General features: G+C 29.7%; 1 protein-coding gene across 1 annotated transcript in view; it reads right to left on the bottom strand.

Moving 5' to 3' along the window:
* Positions 1 to 5,527: 5,527 nt before the first annotated feature.
* LOC142325690 (nephrin-like) overlaps positions 5,528 to 20,710 on the bottom strand; it is a 575,430-nt gene continuing 560,247 nt past the window's right edge. Inside the window, exons 14-15 of the mRNA XM_075367722.1 lie at positions 20,357 to 20,530; positions 5,528 to 6,305 (exon numbers count right to left, since the gene is read on the bottom strand). Of these exons, the coding sequence (XP_075223837.1) occupies positions 6,231 to 6,305; positions 20,357 to 20,530 (249 nt within the window). The 3' untranslated portion in view covers positions 5,528 to 6,230. The remainder of the gene's footprint in view (positions 6,306 to 20,356; positions 20,531 to 20,710) is intronic.

Genomic DNA, 20,710 nt, shown 5'->3' with positions numbered 1-20,710 from the left:
AACATTTCATTTTCTGTTTGTCTCTCTTTTTATTTTTTTAAAGGAGAACTTCAGATGTTAAGGAAAAAATTGAACCACTCTAAAATTTGTTTACATAATTAATTCAGTGTTTTTGATGAAATAAATAAATACTGTATTTTTACATTGTGCCACTAATCACTGTGATTTGTTTCTCAACTTCCAAGATTGAAATATTTGAGATTTACTTCTCTAGAGGAAATTATAATGGTGGAAGATAATCCAAGCAATTGGTTTTCAATATAAATGTCACGAGATACAGGATTGTTTTCTTGTAACTAATCAATCTTGTAAATTCTGCTGGAACTTTAGAGCAAGTTATAAATTGGTGTATTGCTTCAGGCACAATTATATTTGCAAGTTGAGTAGAGAGCCTAACGATTTATCTCAACAATATAAACATCTCATAGTAAACCAATCACATATTAAATTGTATTGAACCTGACAAGTTTTTACATAAAACGTAGAAAGCACGTGAGCTAAGATAAAAAATTGACAAATGGGATTCGCCAACAAATGGTAGATTTCTACCTGACTGGATTTTTACAACAATGCTTATTTATTTTTTGTAAAATAATACATAATACGGAATTCATTCCTTCCAAGTGAATTTATGCACATCAAAATATGTAGTTAACAATTCAGTGTTGTAAATGAAACATCTTTACACTAAGTAGATTAAGAGCAGATAGATATAAACATGTATACATACACAGAATTTTATCTCAAGATTGTAATAATTTGGATATCAGAATGTTGAGAAATACAAAATTTCAGGGAAATCATTTTTTACTAATAACAATACTTTGCCTCTATTAATAGATTCCACGACAATCAGGAAAATAAATTGTTTGTTTTCAAATATTTTACAGTACTGCCAAAAGACAAGTAAAAGAACTGAATATTTTTTGTTTAACTGTACTTACAATTGTTGAGATTCAATCAGTTTTAAACAGAAAAAAATATTACCCTGAAATTTTAACTACATAATTTAACATGACATAATATATCTAGCAATAAATAACACAGCAACTATTACTCCAAAAACTCACTTGTGTCAAATGTTTGAATTGTGCATATCCATGACTTAGGTGAAATTTCTAATGTTATGAATTAAAACTTAAGGTAAGGCTTTTAATTAGAAAATCTCAAGATTCCAATTCAAAATGTTTAATTTTTAATCACTATTTAATGTATATAATTATGAGGTTATTTTTGTGATCAGGCCAATAAAATAACACACTCGCAGAATTACTGCCAAATTTGATTTACTGTTGTGCTAGCATCATAAAATAATAATCATACAAATTTTGTCTCAAAATATAATGTTATGTCTACAAAAAAAAAAACACATTTGCATATTTTATGTCTTATTTCCTTTCAGCTTTTTTTTTTCAAGATAGTAGACATCAAATACAAATTTTCAATGCTAAACATGATTACAGTAATTTTAAATAAATTAACTGCATAAAATGTGATTACATTAAAGAGAAGTTTTAAATAAACTTCATAACATTTGGCAGCAAAGAAAAATGAAAGTAACCAAAATCAATGAATAAATTGAATAAAAATTAGTTATTAAAAATTATGTGTATAAATAACAAATACTATTAAAAAATACCAGTTATCTTTATTTTATTACTTTAGAATTTCCAGTTGCATAAATTTCTTATTTAGTCTTAAATATTCAATACTAATTACTTATATGATTCTTTTCAAATTCAAATACTCTTTCCTAACATAATTCTGATCTTGAGGTAGGATTGCCATATGAATTGGAGAAAATTTTATGTCTAATTACTTTGCATGTGAATTAGAACCATACCTATTACACTAAACAAAACATTGTATATAAAGGAAAATGTTTTTACACATACAGTCTCTACTTTGCAAGATCTGAACTAAAGTGCAGCTATTAGTTTTATTTTCACAATAATATAAAGAAGTGCATAATATAATACAGTATTTCACCAAAGAAAATTCATTTTTACTTTACGCAGTCATAGATGTACCACATAAAATGTATCTGAGGTATTTATTAGTAGTAGAAGTCAAGGTTTTTTCTCTGATCATAATCATGTTCATTATACAAGCTATTTCAGTAGTGATCAGAGCAAAGTTCTCATTTTTAAAACAAAATATAACCTGTGTTTTAGTAGTCTTGGCACATTCATATACTAGAGTATTTCTGACTAAGTGAAGATGGCAATAGGAAGTCACTTCATTCCTCACTTTACTTGGTAAATCCAGCACGGGATGTTTGTTATTCTTGAAAATTAATAACTTATCTTTGGGAATGAGTTTGTCTTGTATCAGGTTGTTACAATCTCGGTGAATTAATGAAAGAGTTTATGGAATCGATTGATGGTCACTGTATAAATGATGGCACTCCGACCTATGAGGCTCGTGGTCATTACTCGATACTTGATCTGGTCATCATTGACAACAGATGGTTGAGGGATCAGTGTGAATTAACAGTCCTGGACAATGATATCGCTAGTGACCATTTTTCATTACAATTGGTCATAAGAGATGGCACCTATACTGCAGTAGAAAGACCTATCGTGATTAGACCCACGGCTCGCCAGGTGGATAAAATAGTCGATAAAGTGTTACAAAGACTTAGCACTATAATTGAATTGACCCTCACATCAATTATTCAACAAGAGATGGACAGGGAGATAAGGGCCACCAGGAGTAGAAGACAAGTATACTGGTGGTCCAATGAGATAGCGTGCTTTCGCAATACTCTACAACAAGCTAGGAGGAAAAAGCAAAAACTAAGGATCAGAGGTGGCTCTGAATATGACACCGCAGTCAAGTGTTATATAGAGGCAAGGCGTCAGCTTAATAGGTCTATCAAGAGAGCCAAAAGGCATCATTGGGCCAGACTCTGCGAGGAGTTGGACAATGATCCCTGGGGCCAGGCATACAAAATTGTCACGAAGAAGTTCGGCAGGCGTTTACCGATATTGAGCAAGCATCACACCAGGGTCCAGTTCGACGAGCTATTTCCGTTCGAAGAAGAAGCGATTGTCACCTTACCTGATTTTGAGCCCAGGAGATTTACACCTGCCGAACTGAATTGTGCCATTGGCCAGCTTGGCAATAAAAGAAGCCCCGGCGTAGACAGAATTCCAGCTGCTATACTTAAAGGACTTTTTAAACAACGGCCTTGGGAAATGACGGACATTGCCAGCCATGGGCTAGAGAATGACTGCTATCCGCGGTGCTGGAGAGAAGCAAGAGTTGTTTTTCTCCCCAAGGGTGGAAAGGAACAAGAACAAGTTCGATACAGGCCGTTAAGCCTTTTAAATAATATGAGCAAGGCGATCGAGAAGATGCTTGCTGCAGGGATTATTGGAGAAATTGAGCAAAGAGTGGGGATTAGCCAAAAGCAATATGGGTTTTGGAAAGGTTGCTCCACAGTGATGGCCGCCAAGAAAGTAGTCTCCTGGATGACAGATGTAAGACGCGGCACATGGAGGACAAGGGGTGTTCCATTGCTTGTCTCATTGGATATGAAGAATGCGTTTGGCTCTATTAAATGGAGCCATATACATAGAGCACTATTAGCAAAAAATGTTAGTCCATATTTGAGGAGGCAAGTAATGAGATACCTCTCTGATAGAACATGCAAGGTGGCAACGCAAGAAGGAGAAATGGAAATAGATATACACGGTGGAGTGCCCCAGGGCTCAGTTTTAGGCCCATTATTATGGGTCTTAACGTTTGATGAGATCTTAAATCTAGACTATCCTGCCGGGGTTGAAGTTATGGCCTATGCCGACGATTTGGTGGTCTTGACGAGTGACAGGCATGAATTGGAGGCACAAGAAAAGGCCAATTTGGCATTGCAGATAATAAATGGTTGGCTATGTGAAAAGAATCTAACGGTAAATACTGGTAAATGTAATTTTATTACATTTACTGGCAGAAGAATCATCAAACGGCTAAATATCAAGGTCAATGAACAAGTAATAGCAGAAACAGATAGATTAAAGTACTTGGGGGTCACCTTTCAGAGAAATGGTGCATTTACGGAACATATACACGAGGTTTGTAATAGGGCTGATAAGATGACTAAATCTCTAAATATTATTATGACAAAGAGCACCTAAAGCGTCTAAAAGGAGGGTTGTTGCGTCCTCAGTTATGTCGTCGATACTATATGCTGTCCCGGTATGGTGACCTTCAGTACAGATAAAGAAGAACTTGGCACGCTTAGTTAGGACCTATAGGAGACTGTTGCTTGGCGTGGTTTCCGCGTACAGGACAATCTCCTATGAGGCGTTATACGTTTTATCAGGAGTGCCTCTGATCGACCTTATGGCTCATTTCAGAGTCGAAAGAGATCAAGGTGTTGAAGTTCATGAAGCGAGGCATAGGCTAATAGAGAGATGGCAGGATAGATGGAGCACACCAGGCCCTGGAGACAGGACCAGAAGGCTAATCCCTAATCTAAGGAACTGGATACATAGAAAACACGGTGAAATAAACTTTTACACGTCACAGTATTTTACAGGACACGGTAGTTTTAATTACTATCTGCATAGAGTCGGTAGAAGGGAAACTGCAGCCTGTATGTACTGTGACTGTGATGATCATGTCGAACATACTTTCACTGTATGTCATAAATGGAGGGAAGAGACAGACGATATTGACCTGTCATCTGATGGAACTGGAAGACTAATCAATAGCATGCTAAACAGTGAAGAAACTTGGAAAAAAGTTGAGTTGGTCATCAAAAGAATACTTATGCAGAAAAACAATGATGAGAGGAGACTAGGATTTTAAACTTTAGCATAGGGCAGGGTGGACAGCCTCAGTGGTGAGGGCTGACATGCCGAGGTGTGTTGGTTCCGATGATCCACTGGGGACTCCTAAGGGTTTTTTGTTAGGTTAATATCAAGACCTGAAAAGACCCAATCGCCATGTCACGACAATACATGGCGATATACGGATGGGCAAAAGAACTGACCGGTGGGCCGACCTGCCATGCCGGACTTATAGTGGGAAGGCCCATTAGAGTAGAACAGGCACTCCCCCGGGCGCAATACCAACCAGTTGAACCGGCCCAGGGGAGTAGAGTTTTTTTTCACAAAAAAAAAAAAAAAAAAAAAAAGGTTGTTACAATCTAACCCACCGGGTGAGTCTGGTGGGGGAAACTCTCATCATCGCAAATCAGCTGATTTCAAAGTCAAGAATAAAAAGATTCAAATCCTAGTAAAGGCAGTTTACTTTTATATAGATTTGAATACTAGATCATGGACAAGATGTTCTTTGGTGGTTGAGTTTCAATTAACCATCTCAGTAATGGTTGACCTGAGACTGTACAAGACTACACTTCATCTACATTCATACATATCATCCTCATTCATCCTCTGAAGTAATACCTTACAGTGGTTCTGGAGGTTAAACAGAAAAAGAAAGAAGGATGCTACAATCTAGATAACAGGTTATACAACAAACAAATATACAGAAGGATTGTAAACAAAAACACACAATATTTACTGAAAACAATTATATAATTTGTTATAAATTTAGACCATTATTAACATTTATAATAAAATATAATTCATTCATTATTTTATAAGAACATTAATTATAATACATAACTTTAAATGAACCATTATTTCATAGTATTTTAATAATAAGTTCATTGAAATTTATTATTCACATTATGTATATATTCATATAGTATATTGCATTGCCTTTTGTTCTCTTTGGCACTGTCTGTACAAGCTTAAGTTTTTATAATAAATTTACAGAATATTACTATACAAAAGTGCATTTTTTAAGATTGATTGTTTGTCTGTATATATGTGTGTGTGTATGTGTGTTTTTTTTAATATGTATCCATGATTTTATATGTACAGAATATCACTTATTTATAAATAAGATATGAAAATGAGCAACATTATTAAAAACTTTCCGTTCTGATTCATTCATGGTTGTCTTACTGAAATGAATTATCACAAACTTAACGAACAAGAAATAAATATTAAATACTGTGCTGTACTTTTGATGAAATAACTCTCACTTACTTTAAAAAAGACAATCTATTTAAATCACAGTTTGTGAGATAATAGGCCTTAAAAATGTTTATTTCTTCCCACATTTTATATATTTATATACAAATTCAAATTTCACCAATAGGAATAATAAGTTTACACAATTTCAGAAACAGCCCACAGCTCATCTTTCCTACGTCAGAATCGTGTTGCGGTAACAACATGTTGCTGTGTGTCCCAGAGCTCATGACTTTCTTCTGGTAATGGATAAATCTGTAAAAAAAAACATGAAAACAGAGGCTAAAATGAAAAATAAAAATCTATAAACCACACATACTAAAAAAAATTTTCTAAAAGGTAAAAAAATATTTGATTTCAGTTATCGATGAACTGAAAGAAATAAAATGAGTAACAGATAAGGTTTTATAGAATTCAAAACTTTTTCATTTTACTTTTGACTTGAGTTCTTATTATTCATTATTTATGTTATTAGACATAAAATAATAAGTTGCAGTATGTAATAAATTCACATCAAATGTTTTGCAAGTAATACAATTATTTTTTTCATTGAAATGTAAATAGAGAATGCCAAAATTAGGTATGAAAATTACATGCCTAACATTTTTGTAATATACGAATACAAATATTATAAGAATTTATAAATTAATAAAATTACTCTTAATAAATGAGAGGCAAAACACTGAATTATAATTAAACTTTTTTGTTGTTGTGCAAAAAGAAAAAAAGTTATAACAACATATTTTAATAAAATGCTAGTAAGAAATAATTTTTATTTAAACAGTTTTATTTTTAATAAATCTGAATTATTTTTTCAAATAATTTAACATTCTATCTACTATGTTTTCACATGAATGAATGCTTCATTTCTTACCATATTACATGTTAGCAAACACACATCATTTGTAATAATAAGCCTGATTAGCCCTCTTCAACAATCCTCTTCATATGTCTGTTATTTTCAAATTCTACATCCATGCTTTTTTCAGAAATTTTGCTTTGATTATTTTTCTGCTACCAGGAACTCAGTTAATGTTACTCCATTTATTCCATTATAAAACAGCACGTATTAATCTAACTACTTTCCTAATTCTTTGTGTTTTGAATTCACGTTCCAGCTCTCAGAAAGAATTTTTGTTGTTGAAATCATTATAAAACGAATGTTCTTCGTGGCTGTTTTACTGATTCATTTTGCCTAAATACAACTTTTTTAACATAATTTACAATTATGATGTCTATGCTTTTAAGTATTTGAGTAACATATAGTGGGGTGCAAAAGTAGGTATACAGTTACTATGTTCTACTGTACTATAATATTAATATACTGTTATTGATCTATTCTTCTGTTCTGCTATTGTTGTTTTCTTTTTCTTCTTCGAGCAACCAACGTAAGTTGGATAAATCAACCAATACTGGAAGACAGAGAATGCTGAACAGATTCAACAGAAATGGGCAGAAGAATTTGATAAATTTGCACCAAGTAGATTATCAATTTACAGATTGCGTGATAAATTTGTTAGAACTGGGTCCATCTGTAATATGCCAAAGATGGCCAACCAGTCAATGCTACTACCCATGAAAATGAAATGTTAGTTGCTCAGGTATTTACTCAAAGCCCAAAGAAATCCAAAAAGAGAGCTTCTGTTGGGTAAGACATTTCCCTTAGATCTCTAGGTCGTTTAATGCAATGTTTGGGTTTGCAAATGTATCAGTCAAGATTACTTTCATGGATTAATAGAGGATGATTCAGATTGCCATTTACAATTCTGCGAGATACTTTTGAATGAAAAAAGACAAAGTGATGGCATCATTAAAAACATTTATTGGTCTGACGAAGTGGATTTTAAACTGTCAGGTGCTATTAATAGACATAAATGTGTCTATTATTCAACAGATAACCCCCATGTAATGATTGAAAAACAATTGAATCTACCTGGGGTTACAGTTTGGGCGAGCCTTTCATGTGAAGGAGTCATTGCGCCTGGTTTTTTCCATACAACTGTTACCCAGGGTTACAGTTTGGGCGAGCCTTTCATGTGAAGGAGTCATTGCGCCTGGTTTTTTCCATACAACTGTTACCCACAATGTCTATCTTAAAATGCTAAGGGTTACTAGTATTCCACATTACAGCTACAACAAGATAGTGAAGAGTTCTATTTCCAGCAAGATGTAGCTCCTCCCCATAATGCTCAAACAGTGTGTGGGTTTCTTGACAATGAATTATCCAATAGGTGGATAAGTCGACGAGGGTCACTTGAATGGTCAATGGACGTTTTCTTTAGGGATATAAACAAATATAAAGTATTTGCAAGAAAACCTCACACTGTTGATGACATGTATCAATTCATAAGAGAACCATGCCAAGAAATTGATAACAATAAAGACCTTTGTGTCAAAGTGTGCTTGACTGTAGAAACTAGACAATAGGAATGTATAAATGCTGAAGACCGGCAATTTGAGTACATAAGAGATTGCACTTAATTGTATTAATTAGCTTAATTACAGTTTCTATGTCATCCTTTTTGTGACTTCATAAAGCAATTGATTTTTCATAATAAAACCTGCATACCTACTTCGCAACCCTCTCTATCTTGTAATATTAATTAATTTTTGTAGCACTGATGGATTATTAATGTAACATCTCTCATGGACTATAAAATTTTTAAATAACCCTTTGTTACTATTTGGAAAAAGTATTGCATTAATGTTAATCTAAACAAATGTGAATAAAACTTCCTGCTTAATGAAAAATATAAAGGTTCTTGGAATATTTTTTTCATAATTTCCTGTCAGTGGAAAATATACAATCTTTGGAGAACAATTTATGATTTAATTTTCCCATCTGTAACGAAATAGTAAGTTTCATTTTCCTCTGATAACCATTCTATGATGATTTTTATCAGATTTCTGTAAAACTTGTTCCAACTCATGCAGATCAAAGTTTTTCCTGTTCTGTAACATCAATCACAGACTATTCTTATAAATAATTTCAGTTGACATGATCATTTTCTTCAATTTGTTTTTACCTTATAAATTATAAATAAAAAACCAACTCCAATAATTGTAGAGTATCAACTGTTTTATAAAATAGATGCTGCAGCTGTTACTACATTTTTAATTTATGCAAAATAATTGCAGTCCTCAAGTTTTAACTTTCTTCTGATTATATTTTTTTAAAAGCTGATCTTTAAAAAAAGCAAAAGTAATTAAAAATCTTATGTTTCCTTTAACAGTTAAATTTAGTTTTGATTTAACTTATTTCTTTAAGAACTAGAAAAAATGATGCTTTTTCAATTTACTAATTATATAAGTATTTAGTTTAAACTAATGTTAAAAATTCAACAAGCAGTATTATGAAAATTGTAAAATTAAAATTATAATTATATTATGGATCTCTGATAAATTTATGAAAAAGTGGAATACTCAGATATCTGATATATTTACAGGCTTAGTAATAAAGAATCTAGTAAATATCTCTTAGATCTCTCCTTAGAATACACTGGATATATCCATTCCTTGTCAAATCAAATCTTATCTAACAGTAATCATAAATCATAACTAATTTCAGTGAAATAGAAGACTTCAATTTACTGACACATTCAGGATAGATCTACTGAAATTCCAAAGAATTGTTCATTACCATTTAAAGTTCTTTAGAAGGAACCACCAATAAAGACTTTAAAAAGCCAATATACACAGCTCAATTTCTGTAAAAATAATAATTTTTATTTATTTAAAAAAAATGCTTTATTCTTTTTTCAAAATTTGAAAAACATACAGCCAAACTGTGCAACAATATCAGGCTTTGTTTATTTTAACTAACTCATGCAGTTTTCATGTACGATGATAACAAAGAATTTTTTAGTAGTAATTTAACATATAATTAAAAAGCTCCTTGCTTTTAGGCTTTAAATCAGGTAAATTCCATCATGAATGTGTTAACAAACCATCAAATCATTTTAAAAGTAATATAGCACAAATCAGGGTTTTAACAATGTCTGTTAGCACTATATTATATTTAAAAAATAAGCATAATAACTATTTAAATAACAGTCGTTGTGTTCATTTTCACATAACTAAATTACATGCATTACTCACCTTGAACTTGTGTTACGTTGGCATTAAATAACTGTTAGATATTATTGCATGTATAAATATTAAGCTACATACATCCAAATCAATAGAAACACAGAACAATAATTAAAAGAGGATGCAGTGTATTATCCAAGATGCAATAAAATAAAATACCAATAATTTTTCTTTTGGCAAGTGATTTACTTTGATGCAAGTGTAATTATTAAGGCATCTTAAAATTATTCAGTTTATTTGTTCATTTGTGATGATGATACTGCAAGTATGAGTATAGCTTGTTATTACTATATTATATTTTTATTAATTACTAATTCTTTTTAACAGAAAATGTCCTTTAAGTTTGAATTAAATCCAAATGAGGACATATTTAAGTAGTAATTTAACTATTCTTATTACATTAATACAAATATTTTATTTTAAGCGGCGTAATAAATGCAAGCAATAAAAATATGTTAAAACTATTAAAAACAAAACAAACAATTAAACATTTAATCATGCCAGATTAATGCTTCATTCTCAAAAATGCAATGCAACCAAAAACAAAATATGCCATTGATTACAATTAAGTTTGCTGCAAATATTTCACCTAATGGAATGCTAAACTTCACTTCATCCAGTAATATAAACTTAACTCAGCCTTATAGACAACAGACTTATTGAATGTAATTAGTTTATATTTTGTAGTAAGTTTCTAGACTTATGATTTTTACAAAATAAAAATCAGATGATATCTAAGTTGAATTATAACTAACAGGTTCACATATTCACAAAATAATTTTTAGTAGATTCAGGCACATCAAGGCGGAGATAACTAAGGATACGTAATCAATGTATGTATGTTCATTGTTTGTACACTCATCTGCTAATATCGTAATGATTACGACCAAATAAAAACTATGGTCATGTTTGCTTGAGTAAGAGTAACATAAGTAGTTTGATAAAAGAATACTCTTTACAACCCACCCCAGCCACACATAATAAAGCAGGTTTGTTATGAAAAACTCTAATGAGTGAGAGGTAAAATAATATACAAGACTCTAAAATATCATATTAATACAGTTAAGACTATAGGAAGACTAAGTTATTTTATTGGAAAGCATCAATATATATTTTACACCCCAGCACCTCAAATTGTAGCTGGAAAAGATTCTACTGAGGAACTGATAACAATAAGGTTTAACTGATACCTTTAATCTTTGTTCTGTTAATCGTCCCCATAGAAAGGGTGTTTAAACTTTCTGAATAACCCAACAAACACACACGCATTAAGAATCATTGAATTTTAATATATTGATTTCTATAAAACTTCAAATGAATCTTTCATTGCTTTGACTTGGTTCAAAGGTTGACCTTGCAAAGGCTGGTGTTTATGTTATGTGACAGAAAAATGTAGAGTTAAAAATTCTGGTTTTGAATCCAAATTCAAATAATGTTTTGTACAATGTACTATAATTGTACAATATATTTTGTACAAAATTATTGTTAAAATGATCTTTGCAGGTTTTATGGAGTATAGATAAGAATACTTTAAATAAAAAAGCTTATGCTGATCACAAAACAAAAAGTGGCTTTGACTGCTTTGATCAGCAAGTTATTAAAAAATGTAAACACTTTCCAATGACCTAAACCCAGTATATTTAATTTTAATAAACTATGGAAATAAGATTTAATGAACCTGGCTTTGGTAGTAATCATTTTATTTTACAGAATGTTACTTCCCGAGATGTATCAGATACTGTACGGAAAGCAATTCTTTCGTTTTGCCCATTTAATGTGTGCACCATCCTATGCTACATATCCCCCTGTACTTCATCTAAAACCATCCATAATTAGTGTTCTTGGAGTGGACACAGTAGAACCCTACTGAAAATACAAAATATCATAGCTTAATTGGTTTGAGTTACTATCAATAAAATTGGTCTAAATCAAGCAACTGATGTCATAAGCTGAGAAATTATTAACTCTGTCCACGCAGCTAATGTTTTATTCTTACCCTGTCATATCTTTTTCAGTAGACAAAAACCAGAAATAGAATGTAATGGTCAAAAATTATTAGATTAATTCTTTGTTTTTACTCCTACTTGATTTTCTGGATTTACTCTTCTAGCGGCAGAATCTATGGTTGTATGTTTGGAGTAGTACCATTAATCAGCTGCTTCATTAACCAAATTACCATTTATCTTTTTTATTAATAGGAATACTCTGCTTTTTTAATAAATTAATTTTTTTCAATAGTCTTTTTGTAACAGTGATATTTTAATATAATTCAAAACTATTTTGTCATAAAAATCTGATTTAAGAAAAATTGAGTCGTTACTGTAGTTTATGATTAAATAATTTAAAGATGCTCATTCATAGGGTCATTTATAAATGAAATTACATATTGAGAATTTATATAAGAGAAAAGAATGAAATAGCCTCAAAACTATTTTATAATGGTTTTTTTTCTTTTACAAACATCAACTTTTAAAAAATATCTTAAAAATATAACGTATGGATAATATGTATTATTTAAGAACAATTATTACTAATGTCTTTATTTTAGAAAGAGGAAAGGTAGAAGGGAGAGGTCATTCTATCCCTCAGATTAATTTTGGATGACAGGCTTAAGAAGAGTAGAAAATACCTGTAACATAATTATATAATTTTGATTAGAAAAGAATGTTTAAAATTTTAAGGAAAACTGGACTGAAATATAGGAGAAGAAGACGTAATCAGTATATCAAAGGAGAAAAAACAAAAATATTAATATTTGCTAATGATGTTTTTTTCAGCAGAAAGCTTTTAAAATATTTATTTATGCATTTTATAAAATATTTTATCAACTGTAATATTTAAAATTGTGTTTTTTAAACAAATTTTATAAAAAAATATTCTGATGCAGCAGAGATCTCTGCAGAACTTGGAGGTAAAACAGCAGTGAATGAAACATTTAATTTTATAAATAATTATATTTTGCTGCTGGAATACAATTTATTAAACTATTTATTTAAGACTATTTATTAAAGTGTAGTTAATTTGGTAACAGAGGGATACATAGAAGAGTTAAAATAGTAGAGAAGATGAAGATTGGACAACATAAAACAGATAACTGAGGATATAGGGATATCCCTGTATGAGGATATACGGATCCTCAGATATAGGGATCCTAGGATATAGGGATATCCCTGAGGATATAGGGATATATCCCTGTATATATTAATACAGTTGAGGTTGAAAAAAATATTTGAATATGAGCAAGTTATCAAAATATACTTTAAAAACAAAAAAAACATTACTAATTTTGTTTAAACAATACTAATAAAATACCAAACTGAATGAAAAATTACAAGTAGGGTAGATATAAACACAACTAAAATTAGAAAAAAAAATCTTCAAAATAACAATTATTTATTTTTTAATCTAGCATGTAAAAAAGTAGGTAAATCTATTTATTCCCATATTGAGCCATCCATCTAATGATCCTGATTTTAATCCAGAAATTTTATTCTACTCTAATATCTTTCAGAAATGAAAAGAGTATAAATATATATTCTTATGATTTTAGAAAGATTCCTTGATTTGTAACATGTAATTCAACAAGAATCAAGTAAAACAACATTTACAACTGACATTCAGTTATGAACAAAATATCTTCCTCAAATAATTTTTAGAATTCAAGACCAATTCATAAGTCTGTTTTTTAGTAGAAAGTAATTTCTTTATCAATGATTTTATCATGCATTTTAAATCAGGCATCACAAAAATTCTACTTCATTATTTTTTAAACATTAAAGAAAAAATGCAATTATTCATGCAATTTTAATTAATACAAAACAGACCTTTAAAATGTATTAATTGCATTGTAATATGTGTAAAATGTATGTAAAAATGGTATCTTTAAAATAGCATTAATTAGCAAAAAAAAATTGATGTCATAATTTTTCTTATTATCTATAAAATAAACATATTTTTTTAATTTACAATGAGAAATTTCTGTTAAGTATGAAACCAAATCTAAAGAATAAAACTGAAGTGCAAAAATGGGTATATTCAGATCATTAACTACACATGGAGAGTTACTAACAGCAACAATGTAGTGCCCATGATAAGAAACAAAGAGATAACCATGTGTATTGAAATTATAATTCTAATTTCAAATTTTATAATGTTATAAGCACTAGAATTACTGTATTAAGAAAAAAATCACAAAATAATTTTTCTATCAGTGTATCTTTCCTATACTTTTCAGTAACATATTAATCATTATACATACTGTACTTTTTAAATAATTCTAATTCCAGTTGTCAGATGTATGGATACTAATTAATTTGTGTTATATAATTAACCTAAATGTCTAATTTTATGAAGTCTATGAAGAATGGAAACATTTAATATTAGTATTTTGTAAATCATTATAAAGAAAATAAAAAATTAATAAATGTTTAGCAATGCACTTTCTTTTTTCTCAGTTACTCCACTTTGGAGCTGGACCTGATTTAAAATGAAGACAGACCTAAGGGAGACTCAGAAGGAATTAATTACCCCTGAACTTCTTCCACCATCTTTGTATGAATGATCTTGACCAACAATGTGGACACCATATGCCACAGCTGTTTAGTCTACAGCATAATTCTCATGATGTTATCTGGAGAAAGCACTTCAAATCTTCTACAGCATGCTTCCCTATGATGCAGGAACTGATCGCAAATGAACAATGCACGTTCTGCAGTATCCTTTTCCTTGCAATAGTCATATTCCACAGAGGGTTTCAATGTCTGTGCACACAGGTATGCTTTAATACATCTGTAACCAATAAGGGACTGGGACAACTGCACCTCAGTTCCACTTGTTTGTAGTTCAGCCATCTCTGGAGGTGTAGGATCAATCTGTAGGTCCATTTGCCTTTCATAGACTGATCCCATAAGCAATCTACTTTAAAAAAATCTTTTATTTCCATTAACGCAAAAATATTTTTAAATGATAAGTATTAAAGAAACAAAGAAGTTTTGTAAAAACGTAAATAGTATCAACTGAACAATTTTCACCACTTGAGATAAAAATCCTATCTTCACATCAACCAAGAACATTTTCTAAATTTTCTTTAATGCATATTTTTTTATAAGTGTTTCTTCTAGGCTTAAGTAAGAGTATTCAACAGGAATTATTGTGATTAAATCCTTCCTGATATTTATCTACATAATTATATTAGAAAAAAACCCACTTCATGCCCCCCTTTTCCATTTTATGTAACCAAAGAAGAATAACTACATTCTTTACAATATTGCCTACTCAATTTTTTGTATCATATTGTACAATTTAAGTATTAAATATTTTGATGCAACTACGGAATGAACTATTCAAATTCAATGGACTTAAAATCATAATAATTTCATGAATTTTTTAAATTTTCTAATTTTTTCATTCAAAGTTTAGATATCCTAGGCTAGATATTCTATAACCAGATATGTTAGATATAGTCCCCTACAATACTGGTTTATTTATCTTTTACTATTCCTTCTAAAAGGACCTGGGTGAATATTAAGTTTAAATTTGATTTTTATTTGCACCATACAATTCTAGGAATGGGTGGGTGTTGCAGGGTATCTTTAGGAATTCTATATCTCTTCTCAGAAGATTATTTCATTTCTGAAGACAAAGCAATCTTTATAGAAGGTTGTATTTGAGCAAATATTCAATTCAGAATCACTGATTAGTAACATGCTGCTCCTGTCCTAGATAATAATTTTTTTAACTTCTGAGGAATGTGTATCTACGGTGTGAAACCAACAATGAGCTATTTTTTAAATAGGTTTATTATTTATTCATGCCACAATTCTTCCATAGATTGGTATTCTTAATCTTTTCTTTTCCATCTTTGGTTCTGTGGATATAGGTAAGATCCTGTTAGGTCCTTGGCAAGAATGCTAAAACATTTTGAACCGTGCATTCTTGATCTAATTTGATGGAGGTGATTGATCTAAGGTGTCCACTTCCTGCACATTGGCTTTAGAGCATGCCTATTGGGTAAGTACCTAATAGGTTTAGCTAGGCTTCCTAATTTCTGTTTTATTGAGATGAAAAAATTCCCAAAAATGAAATTCTGACATAACTTTTTGAATTTTTATAATATTTATGTAGATTCATCTTAGTTTATAAATTAATAGCTGAATTAAATAACAAACTTTAATGAATGAATTAATACAAAACTGTAGAATTTTTAAAACATTGTTATAAAAATACAAATGAAGATATAATGAAAGATAAGTTTAACTGTATATGAAATAAGTTGCTATTACTACAATTCTGGTTCTAGAAGCGTCATGTAGTGAAGCTGATAAAGAGAGAAACTAATCAGTGATTCTGATAATGTAAACATTGTTAATGGCATTGTAGTATGTCAACTGTTAATTTAACTCTGTATTTGAGGATGAAAATTAATAATCATTTTACAAATATCAGCATTTGAAGAACAACATATTATTAACTTTAAACATCACCTACTACTTTTTTTTTTATTTCTAAGCTCATTAGTCAAAAAATGCCAACAGCTTACAGATACATAAACAAATGAAAACTGCACCAATCACTTAATTTTGATGCTGCATATGTTTGGTTTTAATCGTAGATAAAATTGGTTTATCAACCACTTACATCTATTCTTACTTCACTTGCATTTACTTTCATGATGCTACTCCTTAACTTGTTCAATGTGCTGCAAGGTCGTATAGTTACAGTAGAAAATTTACTATATTATCCAGGATTTGATTTAGTCTCATCAATTATAGTTCTTTTTTTTTAAATGAATAAATCTACTATTTTTATAAAGTAACAATAATAAAAACCACTGAAATTATTTTCAAACTGTCTGTCAGTTATTAAATAATGATCTTAATTATGTGATCCTGGGTAAGACAATAAATAGACTGCATTCCTTATTCTTGATGATTCTACAGTTGCAATTAGGATGGGAGGTAAGATAAAATGGCAAGACATAAGCCTGGTTATATAGACTGGTTCTTGAAGATCACTTAATTTTAATAGTATTGGGCATCATTTCACTGCATGTTGTTGACATGCAGTGAAATGATTGACATTTATTATGGCAATGGCCATAACAACTAATCCTGCTTCAAAAAATAACTTTTTTTTTTTTTAGTCAGGAATTCAAGAGGAATTTTTAATGCCTTATTTGTTTTTCTTCCTATCTAATTTAAAAACAAAACAAATATGATCCAATAAATAAATTTATATATTTTTTAGGTTGCTCACTAGCACTAGTAATTAATTTAATCTTCAGCAGGTACTCTGGATGTGAAGGACATTTAAATTTTTGTTATATAACAGCTGTTATGAGTAATTTAATATAACTTCTTCTGACAAAAAACAATCATGAAAAGTCTAAAGAATGTTTTAAAGCTCAGTTTATGAGTCTTCCACTTAATCAAATGAACCATCTTTTAAAGCCTTCGTCTGTAAAGCAGCTCCAAAAAACTGATAACAAGAGTTAAAGTACATTTATTAATAAATGAACATCAAGTCGATTTTTAATTATCATTATTAATAATGCAACAACATTTAAAGGAAGTCCATGATTGGATGTAAAAAATATGTTATTTATTTTTTTATTATTTTAGATTATATTTTTATAGTACTAATGATAATTAAATAAAAAGAGTAATTTTTTAATTGTTTAATGTAATTTATAATGAACAATCAGACTAAAGATGATCTTAGATCTGAAAAATATTATTCAATTAATAATCTTCGTTTTATTACTCTACTAAATGGTTTGTTTATTAATTAATAAAATGTAGATGAATATGTATATACAAATGTAAAATAAAAGTTCTTATTATTTATCATTCACGAACTAGTGCAAAGTGGTTGCAAGCCTAAGACAGATAAACCTATTGAGAATATTAATAACATCTGAAATAATGGTGGACTATTAATGTAAGATTAAAAGAAACTTATCTTAATTGGGATACATAAGTTTAAAGTAATCATCTACTTTTTTTAAAATAGTGACTGATAATGCTTGCTGGATAGCTGATTCCATGATTATCTGAAAGAACATTTTGGCAGAATGTACAGAGATTTCACTTCAGAAAAAGTTTTGTGCTTACAGTTGTAGGGAAAAACTATTGTAAACAAATTTTATGTGAATCAATGATTTAAATAGAATCTATTTTACAATTTGAAGAAGCCTTCAAATTGTAAACCTTCCAAAGGAAAGGTTTTACAATTTGTAAAACCTTTCCAATGCCCATCTCAATAAAATAGAAGAAAATTCCACTTCTAAAACCCTAATCACTTTAGTATGACCTTTAAGAATTTTGAGACCTTAAGTGGAACTGGAAGAAAATATTTTGCCATTGATCTATATTAGTTTGAGTGAAATAAATACATGTTATTTCAATGGAAAATAATTCTTTCTCAACTTTGTGGGCACAATTTTCTCAACAACAGAATTATAATAATAAATAATTCTAAAACTAGTCAAAATTTACTATAGAATAGTGAATCAATTTGGAACTTAAATCTGATACTGGAATGGTGCACTGAAAGAAATTACTGAAGTGAAATTCTTTGGAAACTATAGATCAAAAATGATATTGCACCTTATAGTTATCATTTCATGTTCGCTGTTAGTTTTGAAATAATGTTTTGCTCTTTTGAATAGTTTAGAAATAATTAGAATGAGTACTGTGTAACAATATCACTATGTTATACTGTGTGTAATTGCACTTACTGTTTATTTAAATGTTTTAAAACTCATGGTTCCTGAAAATTACATTTTTTAGAGATTCACCAAATGTGAAAGGTTTAAATTATTTTCTCCTTTTCAAACAATATTTTCATTTAAATTTAATTAGTTTAATTTTATTAGCCTATTATTTCTTTGGTTTTTCATTTTCAGTAAATACCCTGGAATATAAAAATACAAAAAATTAACTGCAACTTTTTTGAATCAGCAGTAACTAAGGAAAACAATAAATACACATTTTATGTAGAAGACTTTTAAAATTATACCAAAACAAAATGCAATGTAACAAGAAATAAAAATCTGTTAATGATTGCACAGAAATCTAGAACAAGAAGATTTCTGATAATGATGAAGTTGACCACACTGTGTGGAAGTGGTTTGTGAGCAAAAAGGACCACTTACTTAAGCTGAGACTTAGAAAACGATGGAAATGTTTGGACAAAATGGACTTAAATCACTGATGCCTGGCTTAAATGCTTAAACAAATAACAAATCATATAGGAATAAAGTTTATGTGAGTCTAAAGATGATGCGATTACACTAGAAAAATGGAAGAAAAAATTATCATTACTAATTACAGATACAGTCCAGAATATGTACAAGTGTAATGAAACAGGGTTATTTTTTAGATTACTATTGCCAAAATCTTCGGCTTAATATAATTATAAATTCATAACTATGTAATTTATATTGTATATAAAATAATCTACTTATATATTTTTCTAAATTTATGGTTAGTTTTTGGGTTCTCTAAATTTTTAGGTATAAATTTAATTAAACATTTTTTTCAACAAACCAATTAAATTGTTTTGATACAAAACATCTATTAAAATCTAAACATTCTGTCAAAACAACTCCACTTGTAATGTGTAAAGTGTAAACCTACCAAAATTGAATTTTAAGTTTATCTTAAGTTGGTTTCCATTTTAGGAAGATCTTTTTGTAATAAGATTAATAATTTACATCTTAGTTTTAAAAAATACGAAAATCTTATCATGACTTTCTGAAACTGTTACTTAACCTTTAAAACATGTTTCATGTGAACATGATTCAGCATAAAAATAATTAAATATAATTAATTATACTATTACATACTGTTATTGATTCTGGTTTACTTCATATTAACTGCTTCATTGATTACAAAGGAAAGAATTACAAAATATAAATTAGAATTTTTTTCCAGAATTTTTCCTATTAGAAAAATAAATAATAGTGATAAACTATGTATCTTAAAAGTAATTTGTCAAAAACAGCTCTTTTTCCATAAATATTCAACAACATTTTTTGGTACCTTAAAATATTTTTAATCTGTTAAAAAAAGTTAAATTGTTAATTTTAGGCATCGGTATTTTTGTTGTGTACTGAATATGGTAAAAAGTAATGTTTATATGGTGTGAAACGGTTCATGACAATTCAATTTAAAACTGAACAACGTACATGAATGCTATCAATCAACATGCTATACCGTGCTCTCTCTGGTGCTGCATATAAGTGGAGTTTCTGCTGTTGCATGGCACATTGAAGAATCTATGTGTGTATACTGTATTTGTGGTTCTCTACAATGCTGCGATTGTTGAGCCAACATGTTTGTGTACACTGAACTTCCATGAGGTAGTTCTGCATATGTAAGTTGCTCTTTCTGTAAAAACATAATATAAAAACATATATAACTAAAAATTATTTGACTTATAGTACAATGACATAAGTTATAATTTTTACTTCCTTGTACAAAGTAAAGGAAGTATTGTGATTATGAAAAATGTTGGTTCCCAGTTTTGAATGAAAATATCCATTTTGACTAGTTTTGGCATGACATCTG

The sequence above is a fragment of the Lycorma delicatula genome, chromosome 5, assembly GCF_047948215.1.
Source record: "Lycorma delicatula isolate Av1 chromosome 5, ASM4794821v1, whole genome shotgun sequence".
NCBI classification, from domain to species: domain Eukaryota; kingdom Metazoa; phylum Arthropoda; class Insecta; order Hemiptera; family Fulgoridae; genus Lycorma; species Lycorma delicatula.
Note: the sequence above shows the minus strand (reverse complement) of the source record. Positions and strands in the feature narration are given on the sequence as shown.